The 25,684-nt window shown below is 41.5% G+C and overlaps 3 protein-coding genes across 3 annotated transcripts; all 3 read right to left on the minus strand.

The window, feature by feature from the left end:
- Positions 1-2,721: 2,721 nt before the first annotated feature.
- On the minus strand, positions 2,722-8,221 carry prdm13 (PR domain containing 13). The gene is made up of 4 exons (XM_076981926.1): positions 8,002-8,221; positions 6,399-6,530; positions 6,182-6,302; positions 2,722-4,782 (listed from the first exon to the last, which is right to left on the minus strand). Exons 1-4 carry the CDS (start codon positions 8,140-8,142, stop codon positions 3,341-3,343), a joined length of 1,836 nt encoding a protein of 611 aa, XP_076838041.1. The 5' UTR covers positions 8,143-8,221; the 3' UTR covers positions 2,722-3,340.
- A 6,830-nt stretch (positions 8,222-15,051) lies between these two features.
- Positions 15,052-19,714, minus strand: LOC143483232 (desmin). Its single transcript, XM_076982054.1, has 11 exons — positions 19,500-19,714; positions 18,791-18,941; positions 18,455-18,604; positions 18,166-18,285; positions 17,984-18,079; positions 17,772-17,906; positions 17,539-17,649; positions 17,049-17,159; positions 16,764-16,888; positions 16,038-16,295; positions 15,052-15,205 (listed from the first exon to the last, which is right to left on the minus strand). The coding sequence occupies exons 1-11, from the start codon at positions 19,712-19,714 to the stop codon at positions 15,202-15,204; spliced, it is 1,476 nt and encodes a 491-aa protein (XP_076838169.1). The 3' UTR covers positions 15,052-15,201.
- A 1,811-nt stretch (positions 19,715-21,525) lies between these two features.
- On the minus strand, positions 21,526-25,652 carry tstd3 (thiosulfate sulfurtransferase like domain containing 3). Its single transcript, XM_076981128.1, has 4 exons — positions 25,469-25,652; positions 23,541-23,744; positions 22,956-23,115; positions 21,526-22,475 (listed from the first exon to the last, which is right to left on the minus strand). Exons 1-4 carry the CDS (start codon positions 25,581-25,583, stop codon positions 22,385-22,387), a joined length of 570 nt encoding a protein of 189 aa, XP_076837243.1. The 5' UTR covers positions 25,584-25,652; the 3' UTR covers positions 21,526-22,384.
- Between the last annotated feature and the right edge of the window lie 32 nt (positions 25,653-25,684).

A 25,684-nucleotide genomic window follows, 5' to 3' on the forward strand; every position in this document is an offset into this window, starting at 1 on the left:
AACAGTATCGGTCAGTGGATGACATCATGAAGTAGAGGCTAATTAAAGTCATGATGTCACCTACCATGTTTAGTTTTTAATATAAATATTGGCTATTGTTAATTAAACAAGTGTGTTTACTTTTAGTATCACCAGCAGCTGAGTTGTGCTACTGGTAGTGTTTTAATTGTCTGTTTGCTCATCTTACTGAATTTCTGGAATCATGAAATTAAAGTTGCACAGGACTCTATAAAGTAAGCAAGAGACCTCATGTCAAAATAGGCGTCAACGTTCATAAGTTTAATATGATGAAGAATCCAAACTGCTTTTCTGGTCATGAAAAGTGAATAATTCAGCAATGAGAGTATTTGAACAACCATCAGGTAAAGTGTTCTCTCATCACCTGTAATACTGAGGTGCTTTGCTAGCTCCTACCTCATCTCTAGGCTGTCTGTCTTGCTACATTAGCTAAGCAGCTACATTAGCTAAGCAGCTACATTAGCTAAGCAGCTACATTAGCTAAGCAGTTCTTCTCTTGGCCTGTTTTGTTTGCTTGCCAGCAGCATTTCAGCGCTGTGTTCTGTGACTTTCTGCTTGGCAACACTGAGAATGAATTGCAAATATTTATTACATTTGAAAAATGCCAATGGGAAATTATGTTTACAAACTGCAGCTCAGACGAGGAAACCACGTCATGTTCAAGTGTTTAAATGTGCATTTCAAATGAAATCTTAGCAGGATTTTGCTCAAGGCCCCAGAGAGATGAAGTCCGGCTCGCCAGTGGGGCAAGGCCAAGGGTTCAGACTCCCAGTCATGGCTGGCATCTTTAGGAATAAAATCTGTGATTTATCATAATGATAACGTTAATGTTCTGTATATAACTCACTTGTCAAATAACTCAGAAGCACAATGCTTATTCCTACTTGTGCCAATTTAAGTTACTGCCCTGTAAATTGTGTATAAAACCTTTAGTTGAAGGGTGAAGTGATTTTGATCTTAATTTTCCTAATCGTATTGTATGTAGGGTTCTTTTTTTGTTTGTTTATTTTAATTGTAGTGTTTTCTGTCCCTTTTATTTTTTCTGTGATGAATGTAATATGTTTTGAGTGATGTTCACACATTGTCTCATTTTTTGTTTGTATGTTTCATGTATGATGCATCATATGTGCCTTCATAAAAAATATTGTTTTCACAGCATATGGACAGATTCTGCTAACAAGACTGTTACATTTGCACCATGTTGCCACAAGTCCTGATGTACTTACACTGAGAGTAAAGGATGTATCACATCAAGGATCAGAGGGGAGGGGAGAGGAGGGGAGAGGGGAGGAGAGGAGAGATGCACCTGATGTAATAAATAGAAAAGTCAAATTCTCTTTCTCTTTCCTTCTGAGTCCACATTCTCACATGCCTGCTAAAAATATACCAGAACAAAATTCCTTCCGTTTGAAATGCTACGTGCTATATATCCACCCCAGTGCAAAAATAGCCAAGAAAGAGATCCAGATCACTTTGGGAGACACTGCATCATTTATCCTATACAAGGCCAAGTACTGCATACTGACCTGAAACTATTCAGTATGGTTTGACCTGATTGTAAACTGGGTTTGCAAATTAGGCTAAGCTGATTTGTAAATGTTTATGTGTAACCATGTTTATGTGTATTTTCCCTGTGAAATAAACAAAAAATAAAAAGTACAGTGTCACCAACAGTGGCTCTTGAATATTATTAGATTACCTGACCGTTTTCTTCTTCACATATATACTTATAACGTAGATGAAACGTTTAATATTTACTTGGGTTTTGAGCTACAACTGATGTGCTTTGATGACCTATACAATAATATAGCAAGATATTAAAAATGGCCTTTTTTCGAAAAGCTATGTATTGATAGTTAAACCATTACACACACACAACGTAACTTTTAATCTTTTGAAAATGATCTGGATTTCCTGGACACATTTTAACCCTACCTGTCCCAAAATAGCTTTTAAAAACCTATTTCAAAAGTTCAAGCGCTCTGTGATCTCTGTGCTCTGGAAAGACCATGTTGAACTTTTGAATTTCTTGATTTTGGAACTTTCATGCCTAAAAATCTTGTGTTTTTTACGCACTTTCTAGTGTGTTGCTGCCCTACTCTTAGCCTATGTTATTTGATTTACGAAAATGATAAATGTATCAGCTTAAAAGCTATTTTGTGCTTTTATTTAGACAGAGAAACATCGCCGCACGAGTCCAAGTCATTAGCGCTCAGCACCGCGGCTCTGTGATAACACTTCACAGCAGCGAAGCACTTACACTATCGAGATAAGATCAATCAAATCTGATAAGATCAATCAAATCTGCAGCAGCATTCGTCTTTCTTAAAAATACACAAGTAGCTAACTTGTGGCATTTAGCAACACTCTTCAATTTCTTTTTAAAAACAACATTTTTAAAGATGTATGTGCTAATTAAGCTAAGTTTAATGTACGGACATACCACACCAATTTTAGATTTCACAAATGTTGTTAATGTACATGTACGCCTACACCTTGTCATGGCATAACTAACCCATCTAACCTTAGATAGATATTATATCAGAGAGGATTGTTACTCTGATAAGTGAAATACTTATCAAAGTGTTTTTTTTTTCGCAGTTTATTTAAAAACGAACAATGAAAGGAATATGATTAAGGAAAATATGCCTTTGTACAATATCAATTATTATTAACTAATACAACCCACTTCTCCCACTCAACACTTAATTATATCATAATTACATTTTTACATACACTTCAGGGGGAAAGAACACCAATACTTCTTTTTAAAAATGCGGAACATAACAGCATTTTTGCAACATCCGAAGCTTTTTATTCTGCAAATTAAATTTAACCTAAAATATGACTTTTGAAGGGGCGAATTCCCCAGATAATGCTAATCGATTTTAAATACAGGACAAGTTTGATGACGGTTACAGAAGCTAAAATAAGTGGAACTGCGCCGTAAAAGATGTTAGATGGAAAACCATGTAAGTAAAACATACAGACCATCCACATTTTGCCATCTAAGTTCACATTCACTATTATGCCACAAACTATTGTTTCATAAAGTGCGCGAAAGCGTGAACGAGACAGGACTAAATTTCTGCTAGTGTGATGATAAATTCTAAAACCCAGCGATCTAAAATGTTAAAGGTTCTCTCCTCCAAATTCAGACTGATGGATATATGTGTGAAACATTTGTTGTATATGCAATTGGGGTATTGGGAGGCGGTTACTGAAAGAAATAATTCATACCTAATACAGAAAGCAGTACGTACATTTATAATTTAGTCATTTTAATCACACAAGCTGTTCCAAAATGTCCAATAAAAGGCCATTAATCGTTATTTTTAGTCGATTCCTGGTCACTCTGGTCGTCTGTGAAACACACGTCAACATCACTGTCATTGTCGCTTTTGTGCTCAGTGAATATGCCGTCCGTTTTGTCCTCGGATGATTTGAGGGACTGGCCGGGGTGCCGTGATTTGACGTGTCTCTCTAAATCCCGCCTGCGCACCAGAACTTTGCCGCAGAAGTCGCACCTGTAGGGCGTGTTGCCCTCGGCGTGCAGGCGGATGTGCTTGTTCAGATTGCTCGGGTCACCAAAAGGGCGGAAACAGACTTTACACTTAAGTGGCTTGTAGCCCGTGTGCGTCCTCATATGGATCTTCAAACCGTATTTTCGAGAGTACAGTTTCCCACAATAAAGACACAGGTGGCCCTTTTTAGACTTGCTCGAAACCGGATTCGTTGCGGGCATCGTCTCCATCCTGGCTCGGGTTTTCTCCACGCCGACGTCTGACAGCTGCTGCGCCTGCATTGCTATCTCCCTGTCGATGGTGGTAATGGAGTTCACGTCTTGGCTGAGAGACGGCGCACCAAAGTACGAGACAGAGTCTGGGTATTTGAGCAGATTGCCGAAATGAAATTTCAGCGGGTAATACGGCGAGCTGTAGAGTAACTCTCCATTGTAAACGGTGAACGGCACGAAAGGGACATTACAGTCCCCATTGTACGGCTTCACCCCATCGAACTGTGGCAGGGAAAAGCGCTCGAAATGAAACCCGGGGGGGATGTGAGAGTACCGGGCGGGGGACAGCGAGGCGTGCACGCGGCTGTCGACGTGTTTGAAAGCGGAGTTTTCCTCGAAATGCGGCAGTAAGGGGACACCTCGGACCGGGTGTGCGCACGGTGCCGCCGCAGGGTCCATCGCGTGTGCGCCCTTGGAGGAATGGCCGTTCGGCAAGGGCTCGGTCGGAGGCCGCACCGACTTGGTGTTCCCCAGTAGTTTGCTGAAACCGAGTCCGTTAGATTTCCCGTTGACCTCTTCTCTGGAGACTTCAGCGGGGAACATTTTTGAAAGTCCCATCGGTTTGAAGGCTGAGCGCACTCCTAGTTGAAAGCCCATATGGTTCGTTAGTGAGGAGGTCCCGCCGAGGCCCGGGACGTGCCCGTGGTTCCTCGCGGAGGTGACGCTCATGTCCAGAGCCCGGTCCTGTTCCTCTGATTTCTTTGATAATCCTGCTTTGGTCGGGAAAGGTGAGGATGTCAGTGGCTGTTTGACGGACTCGGGTATTGAGGTACCGTGACCGCTCGGTGGTGAGGTCGGATGGTCTGCAGATTTAGGAGACCTGCTGAAGTTTTCTGCGGCTCTTGCGTGCTCGGTGCTGATGAAGCCTCGCGCGTGACTCAGTGCGCAATGGAAGTGCACGTGCGCTTTGAGGGTATTGGGATATTTGAATATTCTCCAGCAGAACCAGCAAATGTAGCGCTCGTCACCTTAGAAAACAAAGAGAAATCAGTATAAATACATTTACATTAGCTGCTAACAGATTCCCTTTTCAGGTCATGTGTTTTTGCAAGGGGCGATATATCACGTTGGCATGACACCAGTTGAGCCGTCTGGGGTCAATTATATAGATGTAATGATTTTGTAATCCGTATAGGACAGTTGTTTATTACCGCCATCAAAAGAGCAAGTGCCGACCCAATCTGGCGCTTACAGCGCAGCACACTGAAAAGAGATTTTCTCTCTCTCTTTCTCTCTCTCTTTCCCGTGGAAGTGATAGCAGCTGTTGCTTGAAATCGCAAGTCGTGAAGAACAATGCGGCTGGTCCATCTGTTGGCGCGCGAGAATAGCGGCGTATGTCGAGGAGCGCGCGCTGTAGTGGCGCACAGCGCGGCGTCTCCAATCAGGGCAATAATAATCCCACGTTAAAGTTAGTATTCACTCACCAACAATACCGTGTGTGGCCAGCTAATTTACCGTAGAGCACCGTTTAGAATTTATTTGCTTTTGAACACATGAATATTAATGGTGGGTGACATTTGTTAACCTCTCCCCGCCCTGTTTACGGCAGCCCCAACGATTGTTATTCAGTCGTGATTATCATCAAGTTTTTCTACTTTTTACATGTATGTCGACTACGTCGGAGATGACGTCAACGTGCAGTGCAATAAACCAATTGCATAAATCCGCTGTCGATATTAATACATCAATATCCAATCTGTAGTTGTACATTATCGTTTGGGGGTTTTTTTATCAAATGAGCTGTCCATTCAGAAAGGCTGTCAGATGTCACCTACAAACGACTTCAGATACTAATCGAATTGTCGAATTTATGCCAGATTTGCAATTGTTCTGGAGATGTTGCCTTAACTCTTAATGAACTCGGATAATTGCGGGGCTTCTTTCTGTAAACACAGCCATAACATTATTTAGTAACTCAGTTTGCATCATGAAATGTTGTAAATTGAGATTTCTCTGAAAATATAAATTGCATTATAAATAAAATGTATTATTATTATTATTATTATTATTGTTATTAGTATTAAGTTGTTTATGAAAGATACGGAGGATGAGGAGGAAGATGATAATAATGTTGTTTTGTTTTGTTTTGGTGGGCCAGTGTCTTATTGGTAAATTATATTTAGTACATGCGCCTTGACCTCATTCTATTATTTTCTATTCTTATATTTTTTATATTAATAAAGATGAAAACGTCATAAGTCCCACAATTAATAAATACCCGCTGTCCCCACTAACCCCACTGAAAAGAGTTCATCAGAAGAAATGTAAACATTGGCAGGGATAATTTCATTATTTGATGTATAAATATATCACACGAAAAAAGAAACACAAAGCCAATGTCGTAATACGATATCGTTAATTTCATACCTTTTTCGTCGTGAGTCGGAGTGGCAGTTGTGGGAATGTCGAACCACTGTGCCAAGGAGCCGGAATACCAAACACTCAGTTCCTCTCCGGAATGGACTTCTCTTAGTACCCGATAAAATATCTTTTGAAGATAAGTGTGGGAAATATATATATATATAAGGATCACTTAAATTCACAACTGCATAACACCAACGCAACCATTTCTATATTAGCTCACCTGTCCACCGGGTAAGTCAGACACAGCTTCAAGGTTCTGTTCCTGGCTGTTTCTGGCCGCGCGTATTAAACCAATCCAGTCTGACACCGAACTACCGGATTCGTCCACAAACTCCCCACGATGGAGACGAATCTAAACAAACAATATGGCAAATTAGATTAAGACAACATTTTTTAGTTTTAAATGTACTAAAATCAACTTTAAACTGGGCTGGAATTATATGCATTTGTTGTGTAATGATATTAAGTGCTTGTATTTAATTTCCCGGTCGTCGTTATACTAGTTGTTAATCCAGTCCCTTTTCCTATAGGGTAATTATCCACCACACAAAAACGTCTTAATGTGCTTTTACTTGGTCTATTAGACAGTGGCGATCACTTGCAGGGGAAACGCCATATAATTGAATTGATATGAGAAACGAATTTAAGGAGTGTCAGAGCGATCCTATTCTGTTCAAACTAATTAAAGATTAAAGCGTGACATTTGACACAGTGATTGCACCTGATGAGCGCTCGTGGCCCCGGGCGCTGCATTCACGCGCATCAATCATCAAACGTTCATGTACAACTTATAAGATCACTTGGAATATGATATAATTATCAATATGCCCAGTAGTGGCTAATAAAATAAGATTGCCCAGTAGTGGCTAATATTTAAAATAATAACATCATTATTATTATTTGCATTGTCCCATTATAGGTTATTGTGTTCTGTTTTGTTTTTTGTTTTGTTTTTTAACTATTTTTAAGATTGTATGCATTCAGACGTCACATCAGACGTATATAGTCTAATTTACTGTCTTTTTCCTGTCGTTGGATGGGAGGTGTGCGTGGGGATAACCAGCCTACTCGTCTATGAAAAGTCCAGGGCGTGAAATCTTTCGGGGCCGCTCAGGTCGCCCCATTAAGACGGTTAAGTAGAGACACTGAGTGACACGTTGTCCCGCTAATATAGCTCAATTATTTCAACCTGACAGCGTAAACAAGTTAAAAAAATGAAGATGTCCAATTCACTGTGATAGCTGCGTGACATGGATGAAAATAAAATACGAGTAGGCCAACTACTGCAGCATTGTGAAAATCCTTAAAATATTGTTACATTTTGTAAATTGGTGAGCAGATATTATTTTGAATGTCCTAGGCTTTGACCATTACTGCAAGTTTTAAAAAAGATTGCTGATCAGTTGTAACATTTGAAATCTTTTTCAATCTTATTTTTTATGATTGTGCTTGTTTATATTCATAATCATAAATATATTGTCGTCACCATAATAATAATAGTAATAATAATTCGTATTGCTTATAATAATATAATACCAATAATAATACTTGTTATTATGTATTATTATTATTGTTATTATTATTACTAATATTATTATTATTTAATGTCCTGTTGCTGTTGTTGTTATACTTGTCCTGTGCTATTAACATTTTATGTTACTAAAATAGTTTAATTGCTCTAAAATATACTTTAGAGTTGAAAGATCATATATACGCCTACATTAATTGGTTTAGACAGATTGTCTTATTTAAAAAGTTTAAAAGACCATTCAAAACAAAATTTCTTCAGGTCCACATAATCTGCCGAAGTGAACCGAATTTACCTTCTTCCTGACTCCAACTTCCTTACGATCCGAAACATACTTCCCCAGTTTAAAGCCGCCGGGTACCGGACCCATCCGCAAGCCGGCCGGGATGCTACAGTCTGCAAACACACTGATAGTTTGAGTCCGGGTCGCTTGCATGTCCGGCTCTGTGTGAGGTAATACCAGAACCAGGAAGCCCAAACAGGGATTGACTGAGATGAGTAGAGAGCTGGGGATGAGCACAGACCAGTCTCCGCCCGCGAAATGACGCGGTGCCGTATGTTCTCCGGCTTTTCTAATGGAGCAGCACGGAACCCCTCGGCACATTAGCGCGCGAGAGCGAGCACCGCGCGATGAGAGAGTTGCGCTCTTTCAGCAGCTGTGGAGAACTCCGAGATGGTCACATGGAGACTTTCCCTCGTGCATAATGAACTGCTCCAAACGGTCAGGAGACAATAGGCCCAGCGACCTTCCCGTCCCCAAAATCCAATTTGTCAAGGGCAGAGAAAAGAGAGGCACGAATCAAAGGTCTGGCGCAACCATTAATCCTCAGCGTGTGTCTTTGTCCTCCAGACAGTTCCGATATTTTAAGTGACAAATCCACTGTATAATTTCACCATAAATTCTCTCCCCCTGCATTGTTTCCATACAAACCTGTTTTTTGGAAATCAGTGGCTACTTTAAATGTACTTGGCTGCATCCTTTTAAGGTTTTATATACTTCAAAGCTCTTTATTCCCTCCTCCGGTAGTATTGTGCGTCTCCGTTTCAACAAAAGGGCAGGAATGTTTGGGAGACTTGTTAACTCCTATTGACTCGCGGCGTGTGCCGAGCTGGGACCGGGCAGGTACTCAACAGGAGAACCACCACCACAGAAAAATAACAACAGCTTTGAAAACAGCCCGGTTTTATAATTACACACTTCTGTTTTTCTTGTCATTTCTCAGTATGATTTCATAACAAAGCTTTGCAGATGAAAGAGAATAGTAATATTTTGGCCCGATACTCACTGAATGGCCTGGTGTTATTAAGCCTCTTTACAATAAATAGCAATTTATGTATGTATGCACAATTTTATGTATTTATGCACTTATGCATTAATGAATTAATATACATAGACGTTATCAAATCAAATCAAATATATTTGTATAGCGCTTTTCACAACATATGTTATGTATTAATGTTGGAGAAACAAGCCAGAAATTATTTGATTTACTTATTCATTTATGTTTGTTTTTTGTTTGTTTAAAATTTTCACACCACATCATTTTTTCAACAGTTTGTAAATCACATTTTATGTCCTTTATTTCTGATTTTCTGAAGTCTGTCTTTGGTCGTTCAAGAAAAAAATTAGAATCACTTAAGGGAATTTAAAATTAACGGTTTTACTTGTTAACTCAAAAACGGAGAAAACGTAGTGCTTTAACCCGCGCCTTTCTTTTTGGAATAATTGTAGAAATGTGGCCACTGGTGTTGAAACTTCACCTGACCCCTCTGATCCAGCCCTCGACAGCTCAAAGGAGCGCGAAGGAGAAAAACAAGCGTTTGTGGGCGATACATTCAAGTGGTGAACATGTCCTGCTAACCCGTACAGCCCGGCCAGTCTGAGATGACACTGCGCTGTATTTAAAGTGCTAGAGGTGGGATCTTTCTGGCGGTGAAGAACCCCGCGGCTCCACTCTATAAGACCTCTCTTTTGGCCCCTTAATGAGTCAAAAAGCGTGAAGGACACGCGAACCATTTCTGAATAGGCGCATGCAAAGGCCGGCTGTGCGGTTGGTTATTTATTAATGTTGCCATTTGTGACTGGTTCCCATCCGCTGGGCAATAGCGGGTCTGGCCTCAATAGAGGCCGCACCAGCCGGGGCGATTCTCATTCTTGTCTTGTGGCGGAGAGCTGAAGTTCCCCAGCTAATATACTGTTCATAAAGGCGGGATGAGAAATCTCTTTCCTTTTAATCCGGGGAAAACAGCGGTGAAACGCGCCCCAAAGCGTTCACTGGAGCACGGTAAGCGGTCAGAGAGCTGGGTATTGGGAGTGAAACCAGTGTTTGGAGCAAATGGGATGGAAAATTAAATGAAATCAAATTGCTTCAACGGTAGCTTTGTCCGGTCCTTTTTAAATAGAACATTAATTACATGGTAGCAGTTTTATTTCGGGACAATATTGTGGACTTGGGCAAAGCATTCCAGAGGGCGATTAATGGCCTGCACATTACACCAGAGAAAAGAAGGAGTCTGTGAGATTCGGTAGGGGTTTATGCTGAAGCGACTTCCACTTTCTCTGCGGCCAGCTTTACAATTCCAGCTTAATGCGGGTTTTGATTTAACAGGTTGCACAATAATGAACCATGAATGTAGAGGAACAACACGTCTGTAAAGAGCTACAGTTTAGAGGGGCAATGTCCCACCAGGGTACTCTATTCATCTGTCCAAACTGCTCCGGAGTGCCAAGGTTCACTTCTCTATCTTCAGCGATCACAATGCCTCTTAAGACCCACCGGCCTTCCAAGAGTAGCCCCCTTTTTACGCCAGCTATAACCTTTTGCAATGCAAAGTCTCTCAATAGGCAAACTTTAACTTCCCCGCGCTGTTCTTTGCCAAAAATATCCCTCATGACCAAATGTTCTGTGATATTAAGGATATTAAACAAATATAAACAAAACTTTTGAAAAATAAAAAAGCGCAAAAAGAACTAGTTTAGGGTAAAGCTAAATATGCATAGTATAACTTCTACATGCCATGTGCAAAGATTTACCTAAATGTGGTGAACCTACTCCGGGAAACCGAAGCTGCTAGCGCGCGGACCAGCGCCCTCGCGCTGAGAGACGCGGGTGGGACATTACTGACGCGTTTGAATAGTAATGATGCTTGTATGGGAGTCCCACCAGATGACCTGATTAGGGGCTAACCCAGACTAATATTCAAAATCGAATTAAAAAGTGGCGAAATAGGCGGCAACTGATTCGTTGCCGTTCGTGCGTGCTCTTATTTTTAAATGCTTTCAAAAGAAAGGGTTCAGCGTCGTGTCGGTATTCAGAGGCCGAGCAGTTAGCCCTGCCTTTTGAACCCAATCTCCCTAACTTTGAGTCTCTTGTCGCGGCTGAAAGGGCTCGCATAATGGGGTGTAAACTTGTCTGAATTGAAATGTTTCGGTGTACCTTATAAATTCATACCTTTTCTCACTCGAACGCCCCAGAATGAAGCTCCAGTCTGCCCGATTCTCTCTGCTGTCCAGTGCATTTAAAACCGAAGTTCATTTCTAGGCAAATGTATTCACAGAAGGCTGCTGTGAATAGCGCTGCGTGTCAGCCGGGCCTAATTGGAATTAAGGCACGTAAACCATATGCAAAAAGTGACAGAATTTCTCAGGTTTCAGAGAGCCCGAGTTCTTGCCCTTTTTGGTCTTTAGATCATTTGACTGGGTGGTGGGAAAAGCCCAGCCGTGTTTTGTGTGCGCGCATGTTAAGACACATCATTAGTTATTCCTTTGAAAGAATTTCCCTTTTAATTTAGTCGTGAAAGAATTCTGTCCGCCTTTGAAAAACAGCTCAACGTAAACGTAGTTCTTAAGTAAAAAGGCTCAAATGCTCAAATGCTAAAATGTTCATATGCAATTAAACCGTTTTCTCAGATTTTATGTCCCATAGTAGCCTGACATCGATATCGCAAACGAGCACGTGCCAAACTAATTTGTTTTCTCTCGTGCCGCTTCTATTTCTCCCTCAAAACATGGACCTAAAATGTATGAAAATGTTTAAGACACGATAATCACATCTGATCAAACCGTGGTTACTTTGATTATCTTCCAGATAACATCATAATTCTTATACCATCTTATGCTTATCAAAGTGTACAATATATTATTATCATTATCGTCATTATTATTATTATTATTATTATTATTATATTATCATTATTATCATTATTATCATTATTATTATTATTATTATTAGTAGTAGTAGTAGTAGTTGTTGTTGTTGTAGTAATAGTAGTATTAGTAGTAATAGTAGTAGTAGTAGTAGGGGTAGTAGTAGTAGTAATAGTAGTAGTAGTAGTAGTAGTAGTAGTAGTAGTAGTAGTAGTAGTAGTAGTAGTTGTTGTTGTTGTTGTTGTTGTTGTTGTTGTTGTTGTTGTTGTAATAGTAGTATTATGAAGAAGACTTTTATTGTCTTTAACCGATATTTTCACCTGCTTTGTGTTCTAAAAGATCTAAACATTTCTAAAAAATCTGCCAAAAAGAACCTGTTATTGTTATAACCGTAAAGTAATAATCATAAAGTAATAATAGTAATTTAGTAATTATTATTTTGGTGATAGTGAAAAACATACTGTTACAAGTGCGTGTGACTCATATTCTTATACTTACTTTAGGTTATGTGTGTTACTTTGGCCACTCTGTATGTTCATACTGTTACATCGTTTTATGAAGTTTAAAATGATGCAACCCAATTTTACATTGAAGTTGCGAACGTTTATGTCTGAGCTAAAATATAGCACAATAAATACGGCATAATAAATACAGAATAATAAATAAATACAGCACAATAAATACAGCATATTTTGCGTTGTCCTTTAACAAATCTATTCATTTTTAAATAATAAATCAGCCTGTCTATTTATTTATATTGATTCAAATTCCTTTACTTTTTCTTTTTTCTTTTCTTGTATTAACATTTATATTCTTAGTCTCTCTATCTTGTGATTGTTTCGTCTACTCCAAGAGAGAGCGCCACACCGCCTAAATACGTGAGTGCAGGACCTTGGACAGCTCCCATCCCGACGAAACTCCCATTCGCTCAATCAAACGCCACTTAATTAAATTCATGGAGGATTATTTTAGATGGTAACGCCGATGTTATGAAGGTCGAAAGGCCCGTTATGTGACAGGCAAAAACAAAACTAATGATATGCTAGAGACGATCTGTGGCCTCCTCATTAGGGCGCGCGATTGACGTTTCTGGGTTTTCTTAATCTCCAGTTCATATCTGCGGAGAACTAATGCGAGTCAAACGCTGGCTATTAATTGCGCTTCTGCATCGAATGGAATGAGCTTGTGGAAATGATGACGGAGAGACTGTCTCGAGCGTGACTGCACTGGGTCTGTAAACAGCCAAGATCAACTCTAACGCTGGTTCATCTACATAACCGTCAAAGTCAGCCGTGGTGTTATGTGGGTTGCGTTGATGAAGCCCCATTAACAGTTGGCCTACTAGCCTTTATATTGTGGGTGTGAATTTGGCAGGATGTCTTCTAAAATAGACTTGACTGTCAAATCGTTCCAAAACAAAGGGCTAAAACCAGGCCCAAACTAATTATGTGAAATATTATTTTGTGAGTTACTGTATGCAAAATAAACTGGTAATATTTTCGAGTAGTTGCATATAAGGCTAGATTGTCTGTCATCCTGGATCTAGAGAGGTCTTAACCTCTCAACTCGACTATACATCTAGGTAAAGTCCTCATCGGTCGCCTAAATAAATAATAGGCTGTTTGATTCCACGAAGGAATTCAAAAAATAGCAAAACACACGTTTTGTATGATGTGTAGCAATTGTACGCCTAGTCTGATCACGTGACCTTTCTAAATTACGTCTCACTCTTAGTCAGATCCTAAAATTGAAATTCTGTAAAACGCAAAACCCTCCGCTTGAGTCTCGTTTCGAATACATTGTAATATTCAGGCGTAGTCTGATCGCTTATGGAAAATATTCAGCACATCTCCCGTGTTCTGATGGTGTCGTTTGGTTCCTGGTCCGTACATTTAACACGTGGCAAAGTTGCCCAACGACCACTTCAGTAATACAGGGTGGCGTCCCACAATCTTTATGACTTATTTAGTATACAGGGAATGAGTTCATGCCAAGTTACACATATTGTGCAGTGCTGTGGTACTGTAATGAATTAATGGTCAAGATAACCTTTGGGTTGGTGTCTTTCTGTAAAGATGAAAAAGGACACAATTAAATTTAAACGTTTTTTTCGAAATTGTATGTTTAAGAAATGTCATTCCAAAACACGGACCAACACGTCAGCACTACCGTCAAAATAAAATTAGTGTTTTATACTCCACATTAGCATTAGCAGGTTTATAATGTTTCGTTCACATTTAAGAACTGACTATTTTGTTTTATTCATTTTTTGTGCTCAGCTAACTAAACTATAGAATTCATAAATCCTAAACGAAGTATTTTCATTTGATGACTGTAGTGATATGTTTTGTTTTTGTTTGTGTGTGTGTGTGTGTGTGTGTGTGTGTGAGAGAGAGAGAGAGAGAGAGAGAGAGATATATAGAGAGATCTTAATAATTCACTATTTACAAGTTTACAAACGCTGCAAAATGCAATGCATTTTAAGCTGTATTTAAAATATGGATTAATATAAAATATCCAAGAATAATAATTAAAAAATTGTATTTAAGGTTAAATCAAATATTTCAATTTTATAGTATTTATCATTTTAATAATATCTGGAAGTTAAATCTCATTTGTGAAATAAATTTGACCTTACTAAAAATTTTGAGACATTGATCATTCCTAGTGGAACTGAAACCTTCTTTCATTTGAACTATTGTGACATATTCCAAAAATACACATGATGCTCCTTCATGTCCTGAATACACACATATATATTCACATCTCAACTTCAAATATTTGGTGTGTTTGGCATGTTCTGGTAGTTCTACATTGCTTTGCTTTAAATCACATACATCCAGAGGCATTTAGTCCTGTACTTAATTAGGCTGGGTGTGTGTGGGTGTGTGTGGGTGTGTGTGTCAGGGTGATACACTATGGCTACATTGACTGCAACACTCTGCAAACTCCTTCTGTTTCTTTCTCTCTTATACACACACATGCTTTCCTGCGTCCTACAGCAGTCATTAGCAAGCTAGATTTCGATAGCAATCCCGCACACGGGTCAGGAAGAGAGACCAAAGGTGAAGGGCTTCAGGGGAACGTCAAGGGAGGAACAGAAACCAGAGAAAACATCACAGAACAAAACCATGATGCTCCAAGCTTTATTCGCAGTTTAAAGGCAGTTTGGTGTATGATTACTCAATGACACACGAGTCAGAAGGCTTGAGGGACGTTATGCATGCGATGGATGTTTCACGGCAGGGTTTTCAGAAGGGGTGGAGCAGCTACTCGTCTTCCTGGGCAGCTCCAGAGATGGAGTAGGTTCTCTCCTGCATGTCTCTCTGCAATGAGTCATCGTCTGCTTTAACTGTTCTAAGACAAAAGCAAAGGGAGGTCTGTTCTGAGCTAAGATGTTCTGAGCCATGATGTTCTGAGCTAAGATGTTCTGAGCAATGATGTTCTGAGCTAAGATGTTCTGAGCAGTGATGCTCTGAGCAGTGATGTTCTGAGCTATGATGTTCTGAACTATGATGTTCTGAGCAGTGATGTTCTGAGCAGTGATGTTTTGAGCTATGATGTTCTGAGCAGTGATGTTCTGAACTATGATGTTCTGACCAGTGATGTTCTGAGCTATGATGTTCTGAGCTATGATGTTCTGAGCAGTGATGTTCTGAACTATGATGTTCTGAACTATGATGTTCTGAACTATGATGTTCTGACCAGTGATGTTCTGAGCTATGATGTTCTGAGCAGTGATGTTCTGAACTATGATGTTCTGACCAGTGATGTTCTGAGCTATGATGTTCTGAGCAGTGATGTTCTGAACTATGATGTTCTGAACTATGATGTTCTGAACTATGATGTTCTGACCAGTGATGTTCTGAACTATGATGTTCTGAGCTATGATGTTCTGAACTATGATGTTCTGAGCTATGATGTTCTGAACTATGATGTTCTGAGCTATGATGTTCTGAGCAGTGATGTTCTGAGCTACCCTACTCATCCTGTGCAGGACACAGACCAGATGTTAACGTTTTCACCTCCTCTAACCCACCATACTCAATTCAATAATGCTCAGATTTTGTGGTGTTTCTTGACTTCACTCGGGTGTTTTGAGACCAGGAAGCTGCATAATGCAGACACAACACCCAGTATGTTATAAACCAGCTCAACTCATTTTCCTAACTACACACTTTTACCTAATGAGTACAGTTTTCCGCTCCGTCATCTCCACGGCCTGCTCCTGCGTGTAGTCAACCGAGCCCCCGCCCGCACCAACACCTCCGCCCAGGCCCGAGCCCACGGCAGCTCCACCTCCTGCTCCCACACCTCCTGCAATGCCACCTCCCATGGCTAGGGCGGGGCCAGCGCACAGGGCACCTGCACTCATCAGAGACATGGTCTGCATGCTGTGGACCATGCCAGCCAGTCTACAGTCCTCGCCCTCAATCAGCTTCCTGGGGGGAACAAAGAGAAGAATATGTATATGAACACGACCTATTAAAATCACCCAAACTATTATCATCCACGTTAAAACTCCCTTGTTTAAACACCAGCAGATTTAGAATAAATCTAGAGTTAGAATAAAACAAATTCTGCAAAGGCATCGACAAGTATGATGGTTGTTTATTCCTATTCTCATTATGGGATTTCATTGTCTTCACATTCATGCAGCCGTACACCTGTGGCATTACCTGTAAGTGGTGATTTCACACCTGTGGCATTACCTGTAAGTGGTGATTTCACACCTGTGGCATTACCTGTAGGTGGTGATTTCACACCTGTGTCATTACCTGTAGGTGGTGATTTCACACCTGTGGCATTACCTGTAAGTGGTGATTTCACACCTGTGTCATTACCTGTAGGTGGTGATTTCACACCTGTGTCATTACCTGTAGGTGGTGATTTCACACCTGTGTCATTACCTGTAGGTGGTGATTTCAATCTCCAGACTCATCTTCACATTGAGGAGGTCCTGGTATTCTCGCAGGAGGAGAGCCGCTTTCTGTTTGGTGTCTTTGAGTTCGACCTGTAAGGCTTCAATCCTGGCCTGATAACGCAAAGGAATGACATAAAATGTAGCATAAAACTAAATGATGGATATTTATTTAATAAAACTTCGTAGAGTTTTCCACAGTCTTGTGCGGCAGCGCGTGAGGCAGCGCGTGAGGCAGCGCGTGAGGCAGCGCGTGAGGCAGCGCGAGCCTCACCTGCAGGTCTTCCAGTTCTTTCCGATGCCTCGCCTGCATCTCGCGGATCTGGGCTTCTAGAGCTTCGTTCTTGGTCTTCAGTGACTCCAAGTCGCGTTCCTTGCTTTGAATCTGCAGACATTAAACACACCAAAACCAAAAATTAATCGTAAAAGAAAGTACGTTGATTTGTAGTTTTGAATTTGAAGAAACTACGGTAGCCTATAACATAAAATAGTAAAAGCACATAATAATCAGATCTGTCATAATAACAAAATTATTTGTAGTATTATTTGTAGTAGTAACATCAACAGAAATTGTTTGTTAGCAATACTATAAGCTTTAGGATTCCTTAATAGAATTAAAGTAGGTAGGCCTATTACACTATTTATAACTGTAAAGTTATAAATAAATAAAAAGGAAGCTATATAAAAAATAAAAGAAAATGTGTTTCAATGATTTTAGGTAACGCAGTATATTAAATAAAACAAACATGTATAAATTGACTTACATCTTTCTTTGAGTTTACGATTTCATCTCTCACGCTTCTAACCGCGTCCACGTGCTTCGTGGATTTGTCGCTGAGGTCGTCGAATTTTGATCTGTACCAAGAGTCCATTTCCTAGAGCAAACGATCCATTATTCAGCACTATATTAGACTAATCACTATATTAGACTAATCACTATATTAGACTAATCACTAGTTGATGTGATCATGAGTGATTTGCGTTTCTATCTGCTCACCTGTAAGTTTTTGGCGGCGATGTCGTCGTACTGGAGCTGAACTTGTTTGATGGCGGCGGACAGGTCCGGCAGGGACAGCGCGTCCGTCACAGTGATTTGGGCCGCGTAAATCTGTTTCATAAGCTCCTCGATTTCCTGAAACGGGTCGTTTTGTTTTACACATTCCTTTGTAGGTTTTTACTTTAATTCATACGGGCGTTTAGTTCGTTCACCTCTTTGTGGATCCGCTGAAGGAATTCAATCTCCACCTCCAAGTTCTCCAGTTGTTTTTCCAGAGCGATGCGCGCGGAGGTGGCCGCGTCCACGTCCTGGAGATCCAGGAGATAAAAGCCCAACTAACCAGGGAGCGAAGACCACTACACATCCATGAACACATCTAAGGAGACGGTCTTACCGGACGGAACGCCTCGATCTCGAGCTCGGCCTTCTTCCGTAGCTCCACGGCCTCCTCGAACTTCACTTTGATCATCTCCAGCTGACCGGCCATCGCGTCTTTAGCGGCTACAGCCAGATCCTTAGAGAGGACAAGGATGAGTGTACCTGCTCATCACGGGACATGGACGTTTGCCACTGTGCCAGAGTGCAACCTGTCCACTCTGAAGTGTGGACACGTAACTTAAAGGGTATCTGTGGCTCAGATGACTATTATATTTTTAGTTTATCGTTGTCTAATTTATTTCTACCCGTTGCATTTTCATCTGATCCGCGAGTCTTCGCAGTTCCTTCAGCTGTTCCTCGTACAGCATGCGCAGCCCGGTTGGCTTCAAGAACCGGTTCTGAAGGCCTTGAATCTCAGCCTCCAGCAGCTTATTCTGCTGCTCCAGTGATCGAACCTAAAAAAGAAAGTATATAAACGTGAAGATGGATGTCCGAGCAGACAAATCACGCGCAAAATGTTACAATCGAATACAATACAGTTGCTATCAAAATGTGGGATATTTCATGAACATAGATTCATATTCATTATATTATTACATTATGGTACATTCACAGAGAGAGAGGGGGGGGGGTGCGCTTACCTTCTCAATGTAAGCAGCCAGTCGGTCATTGAGTATAATCATCTCCCGTTTCTCACTGGTCCGCGTGCTGAGGAACTCTTGGTTCTCCATAGCAACCGCATCCAGATCGACCGCTGGACCGCCGCTGACGCAGATCGCCCCCGCCCCGAAGCTGTGATGGCGATATTACAACTAGTCACTCCATTTCAAATAAGAAAAAAAGAAAACTATTCCATGATATTAGTGAAACCTTCACTGGCCTTGTCCAAAGCTGGATAAAAAATAAAAGCACAATGTAAAAGCTTTCAGCTTAGATTATCCCAGGAAAAATGCAAAAGAATGAAATACAGAAGAATAAGAGTTAAAATACGCCCCCCCCACACACACACCATTAATACAATAATTATGCTTAAGTCAATTAGCCTATTTAACCACATTTTATTATTCTTTTTGTACTTGTTATATCCATCTGTTTATGTTTTAACACAATAAAACTAACCGTGTATCAACTAACCCAATCACACATACCAGTTATTGTACATGTGATAAGACTGCTTATCTAGTACAGATGTGACAGACTGGTGTCTGTCTTTTGTGGTTGTATTATGTTACTTGTAAATAGTACTTTGTACATCGGACAATGACGTGTGACCTGCTACTATACCACAGCCCCACAGGGAGTCTGGGCCCAGTTAGGGCGACTGTACCAGAGCTGATCCGGTGTTCTCACCCAGTCAGGAGAGGCCTGCCGCGGGTACTGGAGATGGTTCGGCGGCCCAGCACCAAACCCCTGCTGGCGTCCCCCCGCGAGTAGCTGGCCGAGCGGCACCGCCCGGCATCCCTGCGGACAGGAGACGGGCTGCTCACCCGCACCTGGTAGGACGTGGAACTGGTGTCCTCGAAATGACGACGGTACGAGGAGATTCTCTCCGGGCTGCGGCTCATGGTGGCGCTGGGCTGGGCGTGGCGTGTCTTGGGTGCTGGTTCTCTGCGCTGGGATCACTGGGATCGTCTGAGGCTCCTCTGCTCACAGGTCTTCACTCACGGCCCCCGCACGCCCCGGCTCTAATATACCCAACGTCCCAGGATGAGCCAGCGTGTCTGGAATGTGGAGCCTGGGTAATGCAGAGAGCCGGGCGGGCAGGCTGACATCTGCCAGAGACGTGATAGGAGACGGGCTGTAGCTGTGGCTGGCACAGAGCAGTCTTGTGCAGCAGTGATGTGATACACTGTGATATGAAGGGGCTTTAATTATATGTGCTGCAGCACAGAAGAGAATCTTGTCATGCATGTGACTGGCACAGTTTTTAATATGCCAGGATTAACAGAGAAATACAGAATATCAAGAATATTGTGATATACAGTTCTTGACATACTATCCAAATGTTAAAGGTACACTGACACTAAACCAGGAAACTACCAAAACAAAAGGAAAACCAAAATTATGATTGTGATGGGGAATTATTGTGAGACTATATGGAGCACTGTCACTGTCACAAAACTGCTGACCCCAATACTATTATTTATTTATATTTATATACAGGTTATTGTATATAATGGGGTACTGTCACTATATAAAACAAACCAGTTGATGCAAATATGTTGAAGACTGCATAGCTGAAAGTTGCATGTAGAATTTATACAATGGGGGTTTTTTCCCCCAGTAACCACATCTTTTATTCGGTTCTTGTATTCACTGAACTGTAGACAGTAGTTTACATCAAAAAGACAGACATCACAACTGCTGAACTTCACCCACTGAAGCTCCCAGCTGGTTCACTAGCTCCTCTGACCATCTCCCATCACTCTGCTACAGACCAGAACCTTCACGTTTCCCCAACACAAGTAGCACCAGCTAGACGCACGTGCACAGGAAACAGGTTACGGTGAGTGTTGGAGAAACAGAAGGTTCACTCCAGGTCTCTCCTTAGCCATTTTTGATGAGGAACATATTTGGTGGGTGAGATTCTTTCCAGTGGTCACGTATCTGTTTGGTATGTGTGAGGACGGTGGAGTTCACACCTACATAACCTCAGGTGCCATTTTGCTCACATTGTCTCATCCAACCCATAATCCCATTCATCAAGCCTCCAGTTATCACACTGCACTCAGACCACACATCAAAACAAGCTGCTGCCGTTGCAAGCTTCACTCCCTTCAGTCCTGGCAGTAGTTCCCTCTCAAAATGACATTTATATGAAGTGAACGTTTAGATTCTCCACTGTAGCCTGGTAACACTGGACACTGAGGCTCCCAGAAACTCAATTGGTTTTAACACTGTTCATAGGACGATCAGAAATAGAATCATTCCTATGTGATTAAAATGTTTCTGTCACTGGAGTGAGGAATCGACTAATTGGGCAGATGAGAGATTCTTGTGGGATTATATCACAGCGACTGCATGGATGGACATTTATAATGAGACACTGCAGGGGTCAGCCGTACATTTACAGCTGAAATGTCATTTGTGCTATATTTTTTAAATCATAAGGACATCGGCCTACTCGGTCATAATTATTTTTACCTTTGATGTACACGTCAGATGTCTGAGCCTTCAAATTCATACAACAAAAACACTTAACATTCATTTTATTTTCATTTATATAAATTATTTCTCAATCGCTGTTAATATGCAATGACACTGAAATTATATTTGACTTTATATAAATTTTTTTGAAGTATCACTAGCACCTAATTTCATTTTTACCATTACTGAAAACAAATCACACACAAAGAAATGCAAAATCTGAGCAAGATTATTAAAAAAAAAATTATAATTAAACAAAGGCCTACTGCTGAGCTGCAGCACTGTAAAATCATTTTCTCAAAGTCAGTAATATCAAGCAGTTCTTTTGCACCAACATCCAATACAAAACTTTATTAATTCCAGTCACATATCATTAGATACTTGTAGCACTTGTAGCACAGTGTTAGTCGATTTGACAATTCTTCAGGTTCTGGCTAACGTATTTGGGATTTAACTGCAATTTGCAACAGAGGATCCCATGTACTTCATTAATTTCTTGGACATGTTCCAAAACAAGTCTGAGGTGAATGTAGCACTTTCAAGGATCACCAGATTAAAGGATTACGAGATTAACACTTCCAAAGCTTTTTGCCCTTTTCTCCTGGAGTATGAGGAGACGGCTGGCTGTAACAGATGGAAAGATACATTTCCTAAGCAAATCTGCTTCAACACTTGTGATGGCCGTCTAGCTGGGGCGTGAGATGACGGGGCGGTAGCTGCAACGCACCTCGCTGAGCGTGATCACCACTCCACACTACCAGTTTATACTCGGCCGTCTCAGGTTCTCAGCCGACCATCTCTCACAGCTCAACTCAAACCTGACTCGTCAATGCTCTGTGGACCACACTACAGGTAATGAAATCATGGCTTGTTCCTGAGCATGCCTGCAGTTTGGCATTAAATCATTCCATTTTGACCAGGAAAGATACATTCATTATATGATACCAACAGCAGAAATGATTGCAGCTTGCAACAGAAAATACAATCAGTAGTATTGGAGCCATGGCCTTAATTCCCATGTATTCCGCCTTTCAATGGCCATCAGCAAACTGCTGGGAAGCAGCTCGTCAAGGTAAAGAAAGCAGCTGTTATTTTCTGCCACGGTGAGGGTGCCACTCTTTGGTTTGTAGTATTTCGTGTTTTGCCCAGTCCTGCCACCCTCCTGGGTAGTGCTGAGCGCTGTGTAGAGAAGCAGGACACGAGGGATCAGACACACACACACATCACATTTCAAATGAACAAACTACAATCTAAAGTCTGAAGGAGGGAAAGCCAAAAAGACCAAACTTCTACAAGTGTGAAAATCATCACTTCGGTAAGCAAAACCTACAATTTGGTCATAGCAAATTAATATTTCCTCATTTGCATGTCTGTTTACACTGAAAACATGATATTTCCAGATATGTCTAAGATTTGTTGAAAGTGCTAACTAACTGGAAACAATTTATCTAATGGGCCCGATTAGGATCCTAAAGAGAACATCCTATTTGTAATATCGTATATAGTGCAGCAATTCTGATGAATATTCAATGGCTTATATTACAAATAAACAGAGACAGAGAAAAAGGAAGTTTATAACCTCCATTAAATTCCCTCCAGTATGAATATCTCTAGTTAATGAAAATCCCAAGGAGGTGATGTGTCAACGCTGCTTCTCACTTGTGATATCCCAAAGACACGGCATCTTCCAAGGCTTTAACACTCCTCAGTCCTGCCAGACAGGTGAAGACGATGTTCTCGGTGGCTAACGGCATGTCTCCTCCGTACTTCTCCTTAAACTCCTCCGGCTTCAGCTGGAGAGCAGTACTCACCTGGGCCACTGCAGGTGAAACCCATCAATGAACAAGTCACGATTATTATGCACTAAATATTATATAACAAAGTATACAGATGACAAACCCTTTTTTCTGTTTTATATCATCCTGTAGCTGTGGGGAAATGAGTTGGGATGCAACTCCAATTCCAACACCATATATCTGACGTAACTTTGTGTAAAGCTGTTTGGGTCAGATGAACTACTGCTTCAACTTGGAAGATACATACAGCTTCATTCACATGGTTCCTCCTTCCACACACACAGAAATGGAGAATGTAATCTAAATTTAGTGCCATATGACATAAAGCTACGGCTGCACACACAGGTGGTGTGTGACCTGATCTAGGGGCTCGTCTTACCCCGTCCTCCCCGAACATGTAAACACGCCTGAACCTTCACGTGTGTGTGAGGGACCCGCGGGGACCTACGCGGGACGTTGATGGACCCGGGGATGGTGCCGTACTCCCGCAGCTCCCACGGCTCCCGCACGTCTATCACCACGGCCGAGCCGCCCACCAGGGCCCGCTTCAGCTCCTCGTACGTGACCGCGGCTGATGGCCGGGCGGCCGAGCAGAAACGCCGCGGTGCCCGTCCCGGTCCTGGACACGTCCGGACACCAGACACGGACCTCCCTGCACACCACACACGGAACCGGAGATCAGTCACGGGGAGACTACATCATCCAATTGCACACCCGGAGAGCCAACCGCAGTTTTAGACCTGCAGTTCTAGACCTGCAGTTCTAGACGTGCCGTAGTTTTAGATGTATGTAACGTAATATCCAGATAGTGTTTTAGTATGTCGCGGGAGCAGATGGAAGAATGATATTTATAAGCAACAATAATATATGATAGATACATGATAATGTCTGAAGGTCATTTTTGGGTTATCGTAATGTTTATGTCATGAAGGATGAATCTGGCAAGCGTTAGTGTGTCTTGGTTCGTTAGTTCTGGCTACCTTTATGGCTACTTAGTAGCTACTTTGATTAAATTTGAAACAAATTAAAGGAAGGAAATTAGCACTTACTACGCTACTATTAATACTAAAAGTAGTAAGCAAGCTAAAGTAGCATTTCCCCATCATTATTAACCCATAAGAACCCAGACTATGTTCTGAATATTGATACAATTGAGCATATTAATATATGATAGACATATATTTAGTCTGCTAAATGCCATAAATGTAAATGTAAATATGATCGGTCTGAAGGTCATTTTTGTGTTATCGTAATGTTTATGTCATGAAGGATGAATCTGGCTAGCGTTAGTGTGTCTTAGTTCGTTGGTTCTGGCTACCTTTATGGCTACTTTGTAGCTACTTCGACTTTGAGAGAAATGCTAGTCCTGCGAACGTAAATTGTTGCCGGGTGGGGGGGGGGGGGGTGGCGAACGTAAAACGGACAAAAATTAAGTATTATATTGCGATCGATCGATCGCCAGTGTTTGCGCCAGAGCGAACTGGTAACTCATTGAATCATAGATATGGATCAGAGGTAAATAAACTAGATTTTTTTTCCGCGTGAGAAATCGGATGTGTGGCGTGTGAGCGAAAAACCCCAAGTATCACATAATATTTGCTAGTTGCATGCCAATACGAGTAAAATAAGTCACTCCTAACATTCTGGAAACGTATGCTTACTCACTGAAAGCATCTGGACATTATGCAATTTTTGCTGATTTTTAATACAAAATAGCCTATGCCAGTAATCCAGTAGTTTAATTAAAAATAAAATATCTTCAGGAGACAAGCTGTGTGTGACAAAATTAATCAAAACTCCCTAAAAGAACAGGGAAAATGAGGCGTACTACTTCTATTTAAATACAAAATGTGGTGTACATTATCGTTTAAAACTTGTCAAATGTTAGAGATTTGGCTAAAACAATTGAGACTCAATGGGCATATTTAACAAATAAACTCTTTATACAATGGATTATTACAATATACAAGCCCCTGAGCCTACGGCATGCATTGGAACTGCTGGTCTAGAACTGCAGTTGGCTGTCGTTAGCTACATTCCGAGCCGCTAGGTGGCGCATGTCTAAAACTACAGCACGTCTAGAACTGCAGGTCTAAAACTGCAGGTCTAGAACTGCAGTTGGCTCTCCGGCTGTGCAATTGGATGCATCTCCGGGGAGACAGAACGCGCTGATGTGGCAAACTAGCGACTTTACCTGGATCAACTACACACACGAGTGAGGAGACACAAGACAACTGCGCATGCGTTATAATCTATTACCGTGAACGCGCACTGCGAACGCGCACGATTAATGTTCGCGCCCCTTTATCGGTGGAAATGAAGCTAACTATGTAGCTATGCTAACTGGCTAGCAAGCAGGACGGTTCGCTGCCTCACATCGTAAATGTGCGCCGGTCGTGTTTCTGCTGGCGGCCGCGACAGAGGCGCCGTGTCTGCGCGACAGAACCAGCGCCGCGCGTCCGGTCAGGCGACAGCAGACGGTCAACGCCATGTTGAAAACGCCCCGGGGTCCGTCCGCCGTCTCCTCGTGACCGTGTTCTAGTCCCCGCCCCCTAGTGACCGTGTTCTAATCACCGCCCCCTAGTGACCGGG

This window comes from Brachyhypopomus gauderio, chromosome 19 (genome assembly GCF_052324685.1).
Source record: "Brachyhypopomus gauderio isolate BG-103 chromosome 19, BGAUD_0.2, whole genome shotgun sequence".
Taxonomy (NCBI): Eukaryota; Metazoa; Chordata; class Actinopteri; order Gymnotiformes; family Hypopomidae; genus Brachyhypopomus; species Brachyhypopomus gauderio.

Excerpts from the sequence above, each read along its gene's own strand:
- LOC143483232 (XM_076982054.1), bottom strand. The coding sequence starts at position 19,714 with ATGAGCCGCAGCCCGGAGAGAATCTCCTCGTACCGTCGTCATTTCGAG. Across the intron at positions 18,605-18,790 it reads TGGCTGCTTACATTGAGAAG|GTTCGATCACTGGAGCAGCA; the intron begins GTAAGCGCACCC and ends TTTCTTTTTTAG. Across the intron at positions 18,080-18,165 it reads AGATCGAGGCGTTCCGTCCG|GACGTGGACGCGGCCACCTC; the intron begins GTAAGACCGTCT and ends CTGGATCTCCAG.
- prdm13 (XM_076981926.1), bottom strand. The coding sequence starts at position 8,142 with ATGCAAGCGACCCGGACTCAAACTATCAGTGTGTTTGCAGACTGTAGC. Across the intron at positions 6,531-8,001 it reads AAGTTGGAGTCAGGAAGAAG|ATTCGTCTCCATCGTGGGGA; the intron begins GTAAATTCGGTT and ends TTGTTTGTTTAG. Across the intron at positions 4,783-6,181 it reads TCCGACTCACGACGAAAAAG|GTGACGAGCGCTACATTTGC; the intron begins GTATGAAATTAA and ends TTGTTTTCTAAG.
- tstd3 (XM_076981128.1), bottom strand. The coding sequence starts at position 25,583 with ATGGCGTTGACCGTCTGCTGTCGCCTGACCGGACGCGCGGCGCTGGTT. Across the intron at positions 23,745-25,468 it reads GACCGGCGCACATTTACGAT|GGAGGTCCGTGTCTGGTGTC; the intron begins GTGAGGCAGCGA and ends TGTGGTGTGCAG. Across the intron at positions 22,476-22,955 it reads GTGTCTTTGGGATATCACAA|CGCTCAGCACTACCCAGGAG; the intron begins GTGAGAAGCAGC and ends TTCTCTACACAG.